At 46.1% G+C, this 14,201-nt stretch overlaps 1 protein-coding gene across 1 annotated transcript in view; it reads right to left on the bottom strand.

The window, feature by feature from the left end:
* Positions 1-7,157: 7,157 nt before the first annotated feature.
* The window catches only part of LRRC32 (leucine rich repeat containing 32), a 35,069-nt gene continuing 28,025 nt past the window's right edge, over positions 7,158-14,201 (bottom strand). Inside the window, exon 3 of the mRNA XM_067466466.1 lies at positions 7,158-10,349. Within this exon, the coding sequence (XP_067322567.1) occupies positions 8,421-10,349 (1,929 nt within the window). The 3' untranslated portion in view covers positions 7,158-8,420. The remainder of the gene's footprint in view (positions 10,350-14,201) is intronic.

A 14,201-nucleotide genomic window follows, 5' to 3' on the forward strand; every position in this document is an offset into this window, starting at 1 on the left:
TCTCCTCTCCTCTGCGTGCCTTTGGCTGCATCTACACCGCAGAACAGAGCTTCTCAACCTTCCTAATGGCATAACCCCTTAATACAGTTCCTCATGTTGTGGTGACCCCCAACCATAACATTATTTTCGTTGCTACTTCATAACCGTAATTTTGCTACTGTTAGGAATCATAATGTAAATATCCGCTATGCAGGACGTATTTTCATTCACTGGACCAACTTTGGCACCAATCCTGCGGCTCCCCCATGATGACATGATGGCAACCGTCTTGGACAGCAATGGCACCCAAAGTGACCCATTTAAGGTGGAATCGGGTGTCAAACAGGGATGTGTTATTGCCCCAACTCTATTCTCCATCTTCATTGCTATGATACTTCACCTTGTTGACGGGACGCTTCCCACCGGGGTGGAAGTCATCTATCGGGCAGATGGCAAGCTGTTTAACCTCAGCAGACTGAAAGCCAAAACCAAGGTTACAACAACATCTGTTATAGAACTCCAGTATGCTGATGACAATGTCGTCTGTGCGCATTCAGAAGAAGACCTACAAGCCACTCTAAACACCTTTGCAGAAACATACACGAAGCTTGGCCTGTCTCTGAACATCGAGAAAACCAAAGTGCTGTTCCAGCAGACACCAGCCAACCCCTCTCCAATGCCAGAGATACAGCTTAATGGTGTAACATTAGAAAATGTGGACTATTTCCGCTACCTTGGCAGCCACCTCTCCACCAAAGTCAACATCAACACCGAAATACAACACCGCCTGAGCTCTGAGAGTGCAGCATTTTCCCGAATGAAGCAGAGAGTGTTTGAGGACTGGGACATCTGTAGGGATACCAAGATGCTTGTCTATAAACCTACTGTCCTCCCAACCCTGCTATATGCCTGCAAAACGTGGACTGTCTACAGACATCACATGCAACTCCTGGAATGATTCCATCAGCGCCGCCTCCGGAAAATCCTGCAAATCTCCTGGGAAGACAAGCGGACAAACATCAGTGTGCTGGAAGAAGCAAAGACCACCAGCATTGAAGCGATGGTCCTCTGCCATCAACTCCACTGGGCCGGCCACATTGTCCGGATGCCTGACCACCGTCTCCCAAAGCAGTTGCTCTACTCTGAACTTAAGAACTGAAAACGGAACGTTGGTGGACAGGAAAAGAGAGTTAAAGATGGCCTCAAAGCCAACCTTAAAAGCTGTGGCATAGACACTGAGAACTGGGAAGCCCTGGCACGTGAGCGCTCCAGCTGGAGGTCAGCTATGACCAGCAGTGCTGCAGAATTTGAGGAGGTATGAGTGGAGGGTGAAAGAGAGAAACATGCCAGGAGGAAGGCGTGTCAAGCCAACCCCGACCGGGACCGCCTTCCACCTGGAAACCTATGCCCTCACTGTGGGAGAAGATGCGGGTCAAGAATAGGGCTCCACAGCCACCTACGAATCCACAAGGAAACCCATCATGGAAGACCATCTTACTCGTCCAACGAGGAATCGCCTAAGTAAGTAAGTAAGTTTGGCACCAATACCCCATACACCAAAATTTGCATACTAGTGGGGTTGTGGGGAATTGCTTTTGTCATTTGGGAGTTGTAGTTGCTGGGATTTATAGTTCACCTACAATCAAAGAGCATTCTCAACTCCACCAATGATGGAATTGAACTAATCTGTGCACACAGAACTTGCATGACCAACATTGAATACTGGAAGGGTTTAGCAGGCATTGTTCTTGACTTTTGGAGTTGTAGTTCACATACATCCAGGGAGTACTGTGGACTCAAACAATGATGGATCTGGACCAAATAAAATTTGAAGACAACAGCACTCTCTAACTTGACGCCTTCCAAAGGCCTTGGGCAAATGCCCCCATAATCCCCAAGTCACATGGCCCGTGACCATGTGACTCAATATGTCCAAATACTCAATATGTCCAAATGTGAACACTGGTGGAGTTTGGGGGAAATAGACCATGACATTTGGGAATTGTAGTTGTTGGGATGTATAGTTCACCTACATTCAAAGAGCATTCTGAACTCCACCAATGATGGAATTGAACCAAACGTGGCATACAGGACTCCCATGACTAACAGAAAATATGGGGTTTAGTGGGCATTGTCCTTAAGTTTTGGAGTTGTAGTTCACCTATATCTAGAGATGATGGATCTGGACCAAATTTGGCACAAACACTCAATATGTCCAAATGTGATCACTGGTGGAGTTTGGGGGAAATAGACGATGAAATTTGGGAATTGTAGTTGTTGGGATGTATAGTTCACCTACATTCAAAGAGCATTCCAAACTCCACCAACAATGGAATTGAACTAATCTGGGCACATAGAACTTGCATGACCAACAGAAAGTACTGGAAGGGTTTGGTAGGTGTTGTCCTTGAGTTTTGGAGTTGTAGTTCTCCTACATCCAGGGAGCACTGTGGACTCAAACAATGATGGATCTAGACCAAACTTGTCACAAATCCTCAATATACTCAATTGTCAACACTGGTGAAGTTTAGGGGAAATAGACCTTGACATTTGGGAGTTGTAGTTTCTGGGATTTATAGTTCACCTACAATCAAAGAGCATTCTGAACCCTACCAATAATAATAATAATAATAATAATAATAATAATAATTATTATTATTATTATTATTATTATTATTGGTTGTGTCAGGAGCGACTTGAAAAACTGCAAGTCACTTCTGGTGTGAGAGAATTGTCTGTCTGCAAGGATGTCGTCCAGGGGACACCCGGATGTTTTGATGTGTTACCGTCCTTGTGGGAGGCTTCTCTCATGTCCCCGCATGGGGAGCTGGAGCGGACAGAGGGAGCTCATCCGCACTCTCCCCAGATTCGAGGCTGCACCCTGTCAGTCTTCAGTCCTGCCTGCACAGGGGTTTAACCTACTGCACCACCAGTATGAATCTTTGCAGACTTTTGCTATTAATAATACTTTATTTATATTCCGCTCTATCTCTCCGAAGGGACTCAGGGAGTATAGAATTGGACCAAACTTCCTACAAAGAAAGCCATGACCAAGAGAAAATACTAATGGCCTTTGGCGACCTCTTTGACACCCCTCTCACGATCCCCCCCAAAGGTCCTGACTTTCACTGATGTGGCTCCATGCTGTGGAATCCTGGGAGTTGTGGTTTGTTGAGGCAATGGCGAACCCGCATCAAGCAAACTTTGCTCTCCCCAAAAAATCCCATCATGTTATGATCGTCATAAGCCTGAAATGACTCAAAGCCCTTGGTTCAAATTTTGATGACTCTGCTCTCCATCAATTAAATAAGGTTCCCATTAACTTTTGCATAAAAGGGGGGGAAATCTGCCTCCACAAGGCTGGCTTTAATCTAACTTTCTTTTCTTTGAAGGGAACAGGGAATCCGAGTCACATGTAGTCTGAGTCATATTAGTTGCAGGAGGTCATAATAGCAAAAGTCTGCAAAGATTCGTAATTAGGAGTCATTTCCTAGGAGAGTTTTATTACTAAGGGAGGTTTCTGATGAAGCCGTTTTGCACACATGCATATATACATATATGCACACCCACACACTACAATTCCCGAAAAAAGGGATTACTTTGCAGTCTCAATAAAGCCCTGGTTCCATTTCGAAGCTTCCAAGGTGCATATTTCTCTCTGAAATGAGAATCAATAAAGGTGACACGCAAAGCTATCTGCACTATATCGTTTGGCTCTATGCAACCAAATCCAGGGACACTCTGCTAAACCTGGAGTGTTTGGAGGATGTTGTACCATGGTGAGATCCAGTGAGAGCCGTTCAGCAGTGGAACTCTCTGCCCCGGAGCGTGGTGGAGGCTCCTTCTTTGGAAGCTTTTAAACAGAGGCTGGATGGCCATCTGTCAGGGGTGATTTGAATGCAATATTCATGCTTCTTGGCAGGGGGTTGGACTGGATGGACCATGAGGTCTCTTCCAACTCTTTGATTCTATGATTCTGTAATTGTAGTTTGGGTATTCTATAAGCTTGTCTGATACATTAAAAACGTAAAAGGAAAGGGTTGAATGAAAAGTAATGCCTCCACCTTCGCTACTTGGGTTTGGATGGGAATATTTTAATAAATCAAACGCAGAAATAATCCTTAGAGTGTGCTCTTTAATTACCACTATTCACTTTTCCACATAATCACCAGATGATTGGATACATTTCTGCCAATGATTACCAAGTTTTCTGAAGCTGTCACGGAAGAAGTCGACACTGTTTCCACAACCAGCGTCTCACAGTTCTCTCAATGTCTTCATCAGAAGCATAATGGTGTCCCCACAGATCTTCTTTCATCATCAGGAACAGATGGAAGTCAGACAGTGCTAAATCTGGAATGGATGGAGAGCGTCGTACGGTGGTGAGATCCAGTCTCCTAAGTTTCACGTCTGTGCGCTTTCATTTCAGGTGTCAGCATCCTGGGTACCCATCGTGCACAGATCTTCCGATAGCCAAGCACAGCAATAATGCGACCCACACGTTCTTGTGAAATCAGGATACTGTTTTATTGGTAATTAAGGTTTTATACTGTTTAATTAATGGCTTATGTAATTCATGTAATTTATGTATTTTAATGGTTGGTGGTTATGTTTAATGGTTATTGTACAGTATTAATTGTTCATGTAACGGCATCAAATTGCTGCCTATGTAAGCTGTCCTGAGCCCCTCTTTCGGGGTAAAGAAGAGATGGGATATAAATACCAGAAATAATAAATAAATAAATTCTGATTATGCTTTATATTTCTGAGTGATACGATGATCGTCCTGAATCAATCTGTCAACCTTTTGCTTGTGAAACTCGGTAGTTGCTGTCACAGGACATCCAACTCTTTGTTTGACATGCAAGTCAGATGTTCCCACCTTAACATCTTTCAACTTACTCATCCAACAACAGACAGTACTCACATCATCACAATCACCATAAGCAGCTTGCATTCTCTGATGAATTTCCTTTGGGGTGACACCTTTAGCTGTCAAGAATTCAATGAGTACACGTTGCTTAAGTCGCATTGCCCAACTGCGCAGGGTTCCATACTTCGCACTTTTAACAACACAACCATTCAATGCTAAGGCTTCCCACCAAAATGGAACTGTAGAGGAGAGTCTACTGAATAAGCCAGTACCTGCCGCTTACCAGTACTGCCATCTGTTGAGGAGTTACGAAGGTGGAGGCATTACTTTTCATTCAACCCTCGGAAGATTGCACTCTTAGGTTTAACTCTCAATAAAGACATGAGCCAAAGTCAGAGGATGGATCTACACCAGGCATGGGCAAACTTTGGCCCTCTCTACAGGTGTTTTAGACTCCAACTTCCACAATTTGACCAGCCTCAGGCCCTTTCCTTTTCCCCCTCAGCCACTTAACCCTGAGACTGTTAGAAATTGTGGGAGTTTGAGTCCATCCTCTGACTTTGGTTCTTGTCTTCATTGCAAGCTAATTGTGGGAGTTGGAGTCCAAAACACCTGTAGAGAGGGCCAAAGTTTGACCATGCCTAATCGACAATGTAGAATGAATGTAGTTTGACACCACTTCAACTCCCATAGCTCAATGCTATGGAATCATGGGAGTTGTAGTTTGGCAGGATAATGCTAAAGCCCTTGTAATACTACAACTCCCAGGATTCCATAGCCATGAGGTGAGGTGAAAGTGTGTTCATTCTGCAGTTTAGATTGAACCCACTGTCAGTAGAACCTCACTTTTCTATCAACTAAAATGTGTCCACGGTCAATTCTTCCGTCTGCTTTGGACCAATGTTGGAAGAGGATTCTCAATACAATGCATGCAATCTGCTTTGCATGCCTCATCATCCTAAGTCTACTTATTATAATGAGGAAATAGTCTGGCTTGTAGCTTTCTCTTTAATTGGAACAAGCAGATTTTTTTTCTACTGTTTGTGGTCTGTGCTTCCAAATTGCAATTCATACCATATGCTATTCTCTATACAGGTCTGCATCCTGTTTTCTGAGAAACTACAGCTGGATACCAGTCCTAAAAACTATTACTTCTTTATGACACCAATACAGTTGTTCCCAACCTATTTTTTTTTACCAGGGACCACTTGACCTAGGATCCCTTGACCAGAAATATGTTGGCCAGGGACCACTTTGAGCAAGGACCACTTCACCGGGCACTACTTTGACCAGAGACCACTTTGATCAGAGACTCCTTTGACCAGGGACCACTTTGACCAGGGACCACTTTGACCTGGGATCACTTAGACCAGAGACTACTTTGACCAGGGACCACTTTGACCATGGGCTACTTTGACCAGGGACTACTTTGACCAGGGATTACCGGTAATTTGACCAGGGACTACTTTGAGAGGAGACCATCTGACCAGAACCACTTTGACCAGGGACTAGCAGTACTTTGACCAGGGACCACTTGACCAGGGAGTACTCTGACCAGGGACCACTTGACCAAGGACCACTTGACCAGAAACTACTTTGAGCAGAGACCACTTGACCAGGGATTACCGGTACTTTGACCAGGGACTTGGCAAAGAACCACTTTGACCAGGGATTACCAGTACTTTGACCAGGGACCACTTGACCAGGGACTACTTTGAGCAGAGACCACCTGACCAGTGACTACTTTGACCAGGGACCACTTGACCAAGGACCACTTGACCAGGGACTACTTTGACCAGGACCACTTTGACCAGAGACCATTTGCCCAGGGACCGCTTGACCAAGAACCACTTTGACCAGGCACCACTTGACAAGGGACTACTTTGAGCAGAGACCACCTGACCAGTGACTACTTTGACCAGGACCACTTTGACCAGGGACCACTTGACCAGGGACTACTTTGACCAAGACCACTTTGACCAGGGACCATTTGCCCAGGGACCGCTTGACCAAGAACCACTTTGACCAGGCACCACCTGACCAGTGACTACTTTGACCAGGACCACTTTGACCAGGGACCACTTGACCAAGAACCACTTTGACCAGGGACTACCAGTACTTTGACCAGGAACCACTTGACCTGGGACTACTTTGAGCAGAGACCACTTGACCAATGACTACTTTGACCAGGGACCACTTTGACCAGGACCACTTGATCCCAAAGTTGCATTCTGTGAACAGATAGGAGCTGTCCAAACCCATCATGCTTTGAATGAAAATTTTGCATCACAGGACAAACCAAAGGTAAGAAAATCTCTGTCATTTATTTCCACAATGTATGAATGCCTGGGTCATCCCCTTATAAAGCAATAAAAACCTTCAACTGTTCCGATTCAGAGGGATCGCCAGGAAAATGTGCAAAAGGTCCAATCAACCAAGGTGCTGATAGTTGATGCAGCCTACGAGGCATTTGAGGTATCTATATTTGGATTTAAGGCAGGCAGAAAAGAAAGGTGTGCTGAGCAATAGAAGTCTTGGCAGGATTGGGATCAAGCCCAAGATGAGGTCCTGCCATATCAGTTTCATCAGGAAGGTGAAGGCAGACCAGAATAAACAAGAATACACAAATATGGCATACGGGGCAACCATAGCATGGTGTCTATGGACCTCAGGATCAAGGGGTGGCAGGAAGAGTGGTAAACAGACACAGAAAACAATCTGGTAGCCTAGGAAGACATTGTAAAAGGTGGAACAAACCATTTTTGTACTCCTGACTTATACAGGGACAGTCCTAATTAATTCTTTGCTGTCCCACTTTTTCACCTGCTCTTAAAGTGTCCCAGTTTCTCTCTCCACCTTTGTCCTCAGGTTACTTTAGTTACTTCAAACATGAGCTCACGATCGCTAGTGGGGTTGAATACGCTTCAAAAAATTCAACTAGCCCTAAAATGAGGTGCTGTCCTTGCACAGCATCAATCCCTTTATGCTGCCAATATCTGGACTTTGATGTGATCTCAAGATAAGGAATAACGGGGAACTGGGACTCACTGTAATCCTGGGAGAAGTTAGACCAACACATGGCTTTGTTGGGCAAAGGGGAGGTGGAAAAATGGGAGGCAACACTAAGAAAGGTATTCTGTAGCCAGTTCAAGGAAAGTGCCCATCAGATATTCGGGGAACAGATATATGTTTGTTTCCTGTTGGCAATGGCTCTGGTCTTATGGGAATTTGATTGTGTTTTTTGGAATGTAAGAGTGAATAATCCACCATTTTAATCCACCAAACCCAAGGGAGCTCTGGGTATGTAAACACTGTGGTTGATTCTTCTCAGTCTATCTCCATGAGCTTCAGAGGGAACTCTGAAGAACAGTCTTGGAGCAGTTTCCCACAAGCACGATCATTCAGTGATGATTAGCTCATGAGAAGGATTTATCATGGATCCTGAACCTTAGATAGAAGTTTTGTATCCCACAGTCGAGTCTATCCCTAAACTGGCCATAAGTTGTCCAGTGGAGAGTGGTTGAGGAACATCAATGTGTCTGGGACACTTGGAGAATCAGTGCACCTCCTATGCCTTATAGTGACGCCCAAATATGTGTCGACGATAGCAACAGAACACGGCTACTCCGATGACCACCAGTGATAAAAGGGCCACCGCTAGTAGAATCAGCACACTCATCTTCTTGCGGTCCTCTTTTTCACAGTCTTCTGGCCTGATATTGACCACATGCATTTCTTCTTCTTCATACCCAAAACTCTTGACATGCTGGCACTTGACTAAGTCTAAATTGGGGATCTCCACAGTGGCTTTGTGGATCATGTGGGAGAGCCAGATGTTTCCACAGCAACTGAGCGGGTTTCCAGCTAAGTACAGATTCCGTAGGTTTTTCTCCAAAGCTGGGATCTTGCTACTTTTCAGATTGCTGAAGCTGTTGTATTGCAGGTCCAGAACTTCCAAGGCACAGCAGCCTTCAGTCCAAGGAGACAGCCAGCTGAGCTGGTTGTCGGAGAGATTGAGATATTTCAAGTTGGGGAAAAGGGGGAAATTGAGATTCAGAGTTGTCATGCCATTCCCATGTAAATCCAAATATTCAAGAGAGAGTTCCAAGCCAGACAATGATTTGGCATCTATGTGAAGTCCCCAGTTCCTAGACAGGTCCAAAGCTACAAGTTGAGTCCTGTAGAAACCATACACTGGGATGGTCTTCAACTTGTTGTCTGACAGATATAAATGCTGAAGCTCAGGCACATCAACAAAGGAGACACAGCCATCTTCTTCAGCTGCAGGTCTTTGCCTGGCTAATCTTGATTGGAAGCTACAAAGACTCAGGTTGTTGCTCCGGAGGTCAAGCAGCCAGAGGCGGGGAAGGCCTGTAAAGATGTCCGATCGTAGTGCTTGGAGATTGTTTTCCTGAAGGTAGAACTCTTGTAAGTTTCCCAAGGTGTTGACGTCCACCTCTAGATCTTGTAAAGAGTTAGAACTTATGTCAAGAATGGCCAGTGAAACCAGCTCAGAACTTGCCACAAAAGTCTGAAGGCAATTTTTGCTGAGGTTCAGAAACTGAAGTTTAGACATGGAAGTGAAGAAGTCACTTGGGATGGACTTGATCTCGTTGTAACTCAGGTCCAAATGTAACAACTCAGGCAAGTGTGGAGAGCTTGCATTGCTTTTTTGATCCTGATCCAAGAGAGGAAGAGATGGGTCTTCCCAATTGTAGTCCTCTTCCTCACTAAGGGATTCCACCATAACAGACTGGAGGATATTCTTTGTTAGATTCAGATAGGCCAGCTTGTTGACCTGGGGGAGAACCGGGAAGCGGAGCAATTTGTTCTCACTCAAGTCCAACCAAATCAGATTGAATTCATCCATGGATTCAATGGAATGGAAGATCTCGATACTATTCCGGCTGAGATCAAGAATCTGCAACTGCTTCAAGTCGAAACCAGCGATGCAGGTGAGCGAGTTCATAGAGAGGTTGAGTTTGGAGAGTTGCGATAAACTCTCAAAGGCTCCCTCTTCTATCTCCATGATCATATTGCTGTGAAGGTTCACCTCGATCAGCGAGGGAGAGCCCTGGAATGTCTTTTGGGAAATTTCGATAATGCTGTTCTCTGCCAGGGAAAGGTACTGAAGGGACGGTGCTTTGTGAAGGAAGTGTTCAGCCATCCCATTATAGAGCCTGTTGCAAGACAGATCTAATGTCCTGACGTGGGGCAGGAGTCCAACCGACAGGTTGCTCTGAGCCATGCGATAGAGTTGGTTGTTGGCCAAATGGATCTCCTCCAAACTTCTCAGGCTGGCAAAGATCCCCGGCTTGATGAAGCCAATGTGGTTGGAGCTTAAATCCAAATGTCGGAGAGAAGTGTAAAAAGTCAGGGGACGCTCTGTGATGTTCTGAAGCTGGTTCTCAGAAAGGACAATTTTGTTTACATTTTGATGAAGCGCCAGAGGGATCTGATCTAGATTCCTGCCGTTGCAAAAGGCATCCATGTTTCTCTGCAGGGAAACAAAGGAAAGAGAGAATGGACATCAGCAATACCTGAGACATCCATGCTGCAGGCAAATTAAACCAACAATAGGATCAAAATAATTAAAAATCTATTAAGATAGACATTTTCAAAGTATAAAGAGCAAGGCTTTCATGGCCAGAATCACTGGGTTGATTTTAGGTTTTTTGGGTTGTATGGCCATGTTCTAGAAGCATTCTCTCCTGGCGTTTCACCTGCATCTGTGGCACGCATCCTCAGAACCTCTGAGGATGCTTGTCACAGATGCAGGCGAAAGGTCAGGAGAGAATGCTTCTAGAACATGGCCATACAACCAAAAAACCCACAACAACCCAATAAAGGGCAACTTCATTAAATGTATTTTTATTGATTGACCACTTAAAAGGCAAAAGCTGCACATCGCAAGTGTTGAACCTGACTTCAGCACATAGAAGATGGCTTTGAAAGGCAGCAGATCACAGGAGCTGTCTTCATAGACCTGTCAGCAGCCTATGATACTGTGAACCACTGCCTCCTCCTGAGAAAAATGGACTACCACCTCATAGGAAACCTGCTACAAAACAGGAGCTTTTTTGTTGAGTACCAGGTCCAGGGAAGTGGATAGTGAAAACAGAAGAACGGCCTGCCTCAGGGGAGCGTGCTTGCTCCATCCATGTTCAACATCTACACAAATGACCAGCCACTGCCAGAAGGGACAGAGAGCTTCATCTATGCTGATGATCGTGCCATTACTGCTCAAGCAGGGAGCTTTGAGATGGTAGAACAGAAGCTCTCCGAAGCTCAAGGTGCTCTTACTGCCTCTTACAGGGAAAACCAGCTGATCCCTAATCCATCTAAAACACAGACATGTGCTTTTTCATCTCAAGAACAGACAAGCATCCCGAGCTCCGAGGATTATCTGGGAAGGAATCCCACTGGAGCATTGCAACGCACCCAAATACCTGGTAGTCACTCTGGACCGTGCTCTTACCTACAAGAAGCACTGCCTGAACATCAAGCAAAAAGTGGGTGCTAGAAACAATATCATATGAAAGCTGACTGGCACAACCTCGGGATCACAACCAGACACAGTGAAGACATCTGCCCTTGCGCTATGCTACTCTGCTGCTGAGTACGCAAATAACAGGACAAAAGTTTACTTTATAGGATAACTGCTGCTTAATTCCTTATTTGAAGACAAAAATGAGAATACCCAATTAAGATTTTGGTATACTTCTGGTATTTACAACAAGGAGATAGTCAAATTATGGGGATGATAGATATTTGAACATTACGGAACGGGTTTGACAGAATCTGGGACATAGTTTTATCTGAGAAACCAACATACAAAATGAGATGTGGCAGTTTTATTTAGCTCAGTGGTTCCCAACCTGTGGTCTGTGGATCACCAATGGTCCACAAGAACGAAAATACGGTCACCATTACTACACCGTTGACTCAAAACTATGCGACAAGAGTGACTGGTCTTATGAAACATAGTACCGAGGAAACAGGGATGCCAGGAGGGGAGAGGTGGACTACTCACAAAAGATTACTACTCCCATATCAGCTCTAGACTATTTTCTGTGGGCCAGCAGGTGGAGATTACTTGATGGCCATATGTTCTGTATCAGAAACTAGAGCTGATGTGGTCTATCCAATTGAATTATCTGAATCATCACCCCAGATAACCAAACTGAATCTAAAGTTGACCAAAAACTGGTTCGTAACCCTTTTTTGCACTAATGTTGGAGAGTGGTCCCTGGTCAAAATGGTCCCTGGTCAAGGTGGTCGTGACCTAAGTGGTCCCTGGCCATGGTGGTCCCTGGTCAAGGCGGTCTCTAGTCAAAGTTCTTCCAGGCCATGGTGATCCCTAGTCAAAGTTCTCCCTGGCCATGGTGGTCCCTGATCAAAGTTCTCCCTGGCCATGGTGGCCCCTGGTCAAAGTTCTCCCTGGCCATGGTGGTCCCTGCTCAAAGTTCTCCCTGGCCAAGGTGGTCCCTGGTCAAAGTTCTCCCTGGCCAAGGTGGTCCCTGGTCAAAGTTCTCCCTGGCCATGGTGGTCCCTGCTCAAAGTTCTCCCTGGCCAAGGTGGTCCCTGGTCAAAGTTCTCCCTGGCCATGGTGGTCCCTGCTCAAAGTTCTCCCTGGCCAAGGTGGTCCCTGGTCAAAGTTCCCCCTGGCCATGGTGGTCCCTCGTCAAAGTTCTCCCTGGCCATGGTGGCCCCTGGCCAATTTCTCCCTGGCCAAGGTGGTCCCTGGTCAAAGTTCTCCCTGGCCATGGTGGTCCCTGGCCAATTTCTCCCTGGCCATGGTGGCCCCTGGTCAAAGTTCTCCCTGGCCATGGTGGTCCCTGGTCAAAGTTCTCCCTGGCCATGGTAGTCCCTGGTCAAAGTTCTCCCTGGCCATGGTGGTCCCTGGTCAAAGTTCTCCCTGGCCATGGTGGTCCCTAGTCAAAGTTCTCCCTGGCCATGGTGATCCCTGGTCAAAGTTCTTCCTGACCATGGTGGTCCCTGGTCAAAGTTCTCCCTGGCCTTGGTGGCCCCTGGTCAAAGTTCTCCCTGGCCTTGGTGGCCCCTGGTCAAAGCTCTCCCTGGCCATGCTGGCCCCTGGTCAAAGTTCTCCCTGGCCATGGTGGTCCCTGGTCAAAGTTCTCCCTGGCCATGGTGGTCCCTAGTCAAAGTTCTCCCTGGCCATGGTGATCCCTGGTCAAAGTTCTTCCTGACCATGGTGGTCCCTGGTCAAAGTTCTCCCTGGCCTTGGTGGCCCCTGGTCAAAGTTCTCCCTGGCCATGGTGATCCCTGGTCAAAGTTCTCCCTGGCCATGGTGGTCCCTAGTCAAAGTTCTCCCTGGCCATGGTGGTCCCTAGTCAAAGTTCTCCCTGGCCATGGTGATCCCTGGTCAAAGTTCTTCCTGACCATGGTGGTCCCTGGTCAAAGTTCTCCCTGGCCTTGGTGGCCCCTGGTCAAAGTTCTCCCTGGCCATGCTGCCCCCTGGTCAAAGTTCTCCCTGGCCATGGTGATCCCTGGTCAAAGTTCTCCCTGGCCATGATGGTCTCTGGTCAAAGTTCTCCCTGGCCAAAGTGGTCCCTGGCCATGATTGTCCATGGCCATGGTGGTCCTACTGGCTGTTAGGAGTTGTGGGAGTTGAAGTCCAAAACACCTGGAGGGCCAAAGTTTGCCCATGCCTGGTATAAGGTATATAGGCAGTCCTTGAGTTGTAAACATCTGACTTACAAACAACTCTTAGATAAGTACAGAAAAGTGCCAAAGTGAGAGAAATCTCCTAGGAAGTGAAATTCACTCCTGGAAGAGTAATTATCATGAGGGAAAGGGTTCTCCACTGAAGCTTTCTCATCAATCCTTGTTTCCAAATTTTTCAAAGGGATTCCAAAATCTAAAGGACTTCTGGTCCCAATTATTTTGGACAAGGGATGCTCAACTTGTATTGGATATTATACTATATGGACTCCTTATTCTCTCATTGTTGTCTTTCTTTTTAGCGGCTCTTATTAATCCTGTGTGGATCATAATAAATTGTGGCAAGTTCTTGGTGGGATGGGCATCCCAAGCCCCCTTCCCTCTCTCCTGAGGAATCTGTACAAGGACCAAGTCGCAACAGTCAGAACTGACCACGGAACAACAGACTGGTTCAAGATTGGGAAAAGCGTCCGGCAAGGCTGCATCCTCTCACCCAACCTCTTTAACTTGTATGCAGAACACATCATGCGAGGATGTGCGGGGCTTGAGGAATGCAAAGCTGGGGTGAAAATGGCTGGAAGAAACATTAACAACCTCAGATATGCAGATGACACCACTCTGATGGCCGAAAGCGAGGAGGAACTGAGGAGCCTTCTAATCAAGA

The sequence above is a fragment of the Anolis sagrei genome, chromosome 3, assembly GCF_037176765.1.
Source record: "Anolis sagrei isolate rAnoSag1 chromosome 3, rAnoSag1.mat, whole genome shotgun sequence".
Taxonomy (NCBI): domain Eukaryota; kingdom Metazoa; phylum Chordata; class Lepidosauria; order Squamata; family Dactyloidae; genus Anolis; species Anolis sagrei.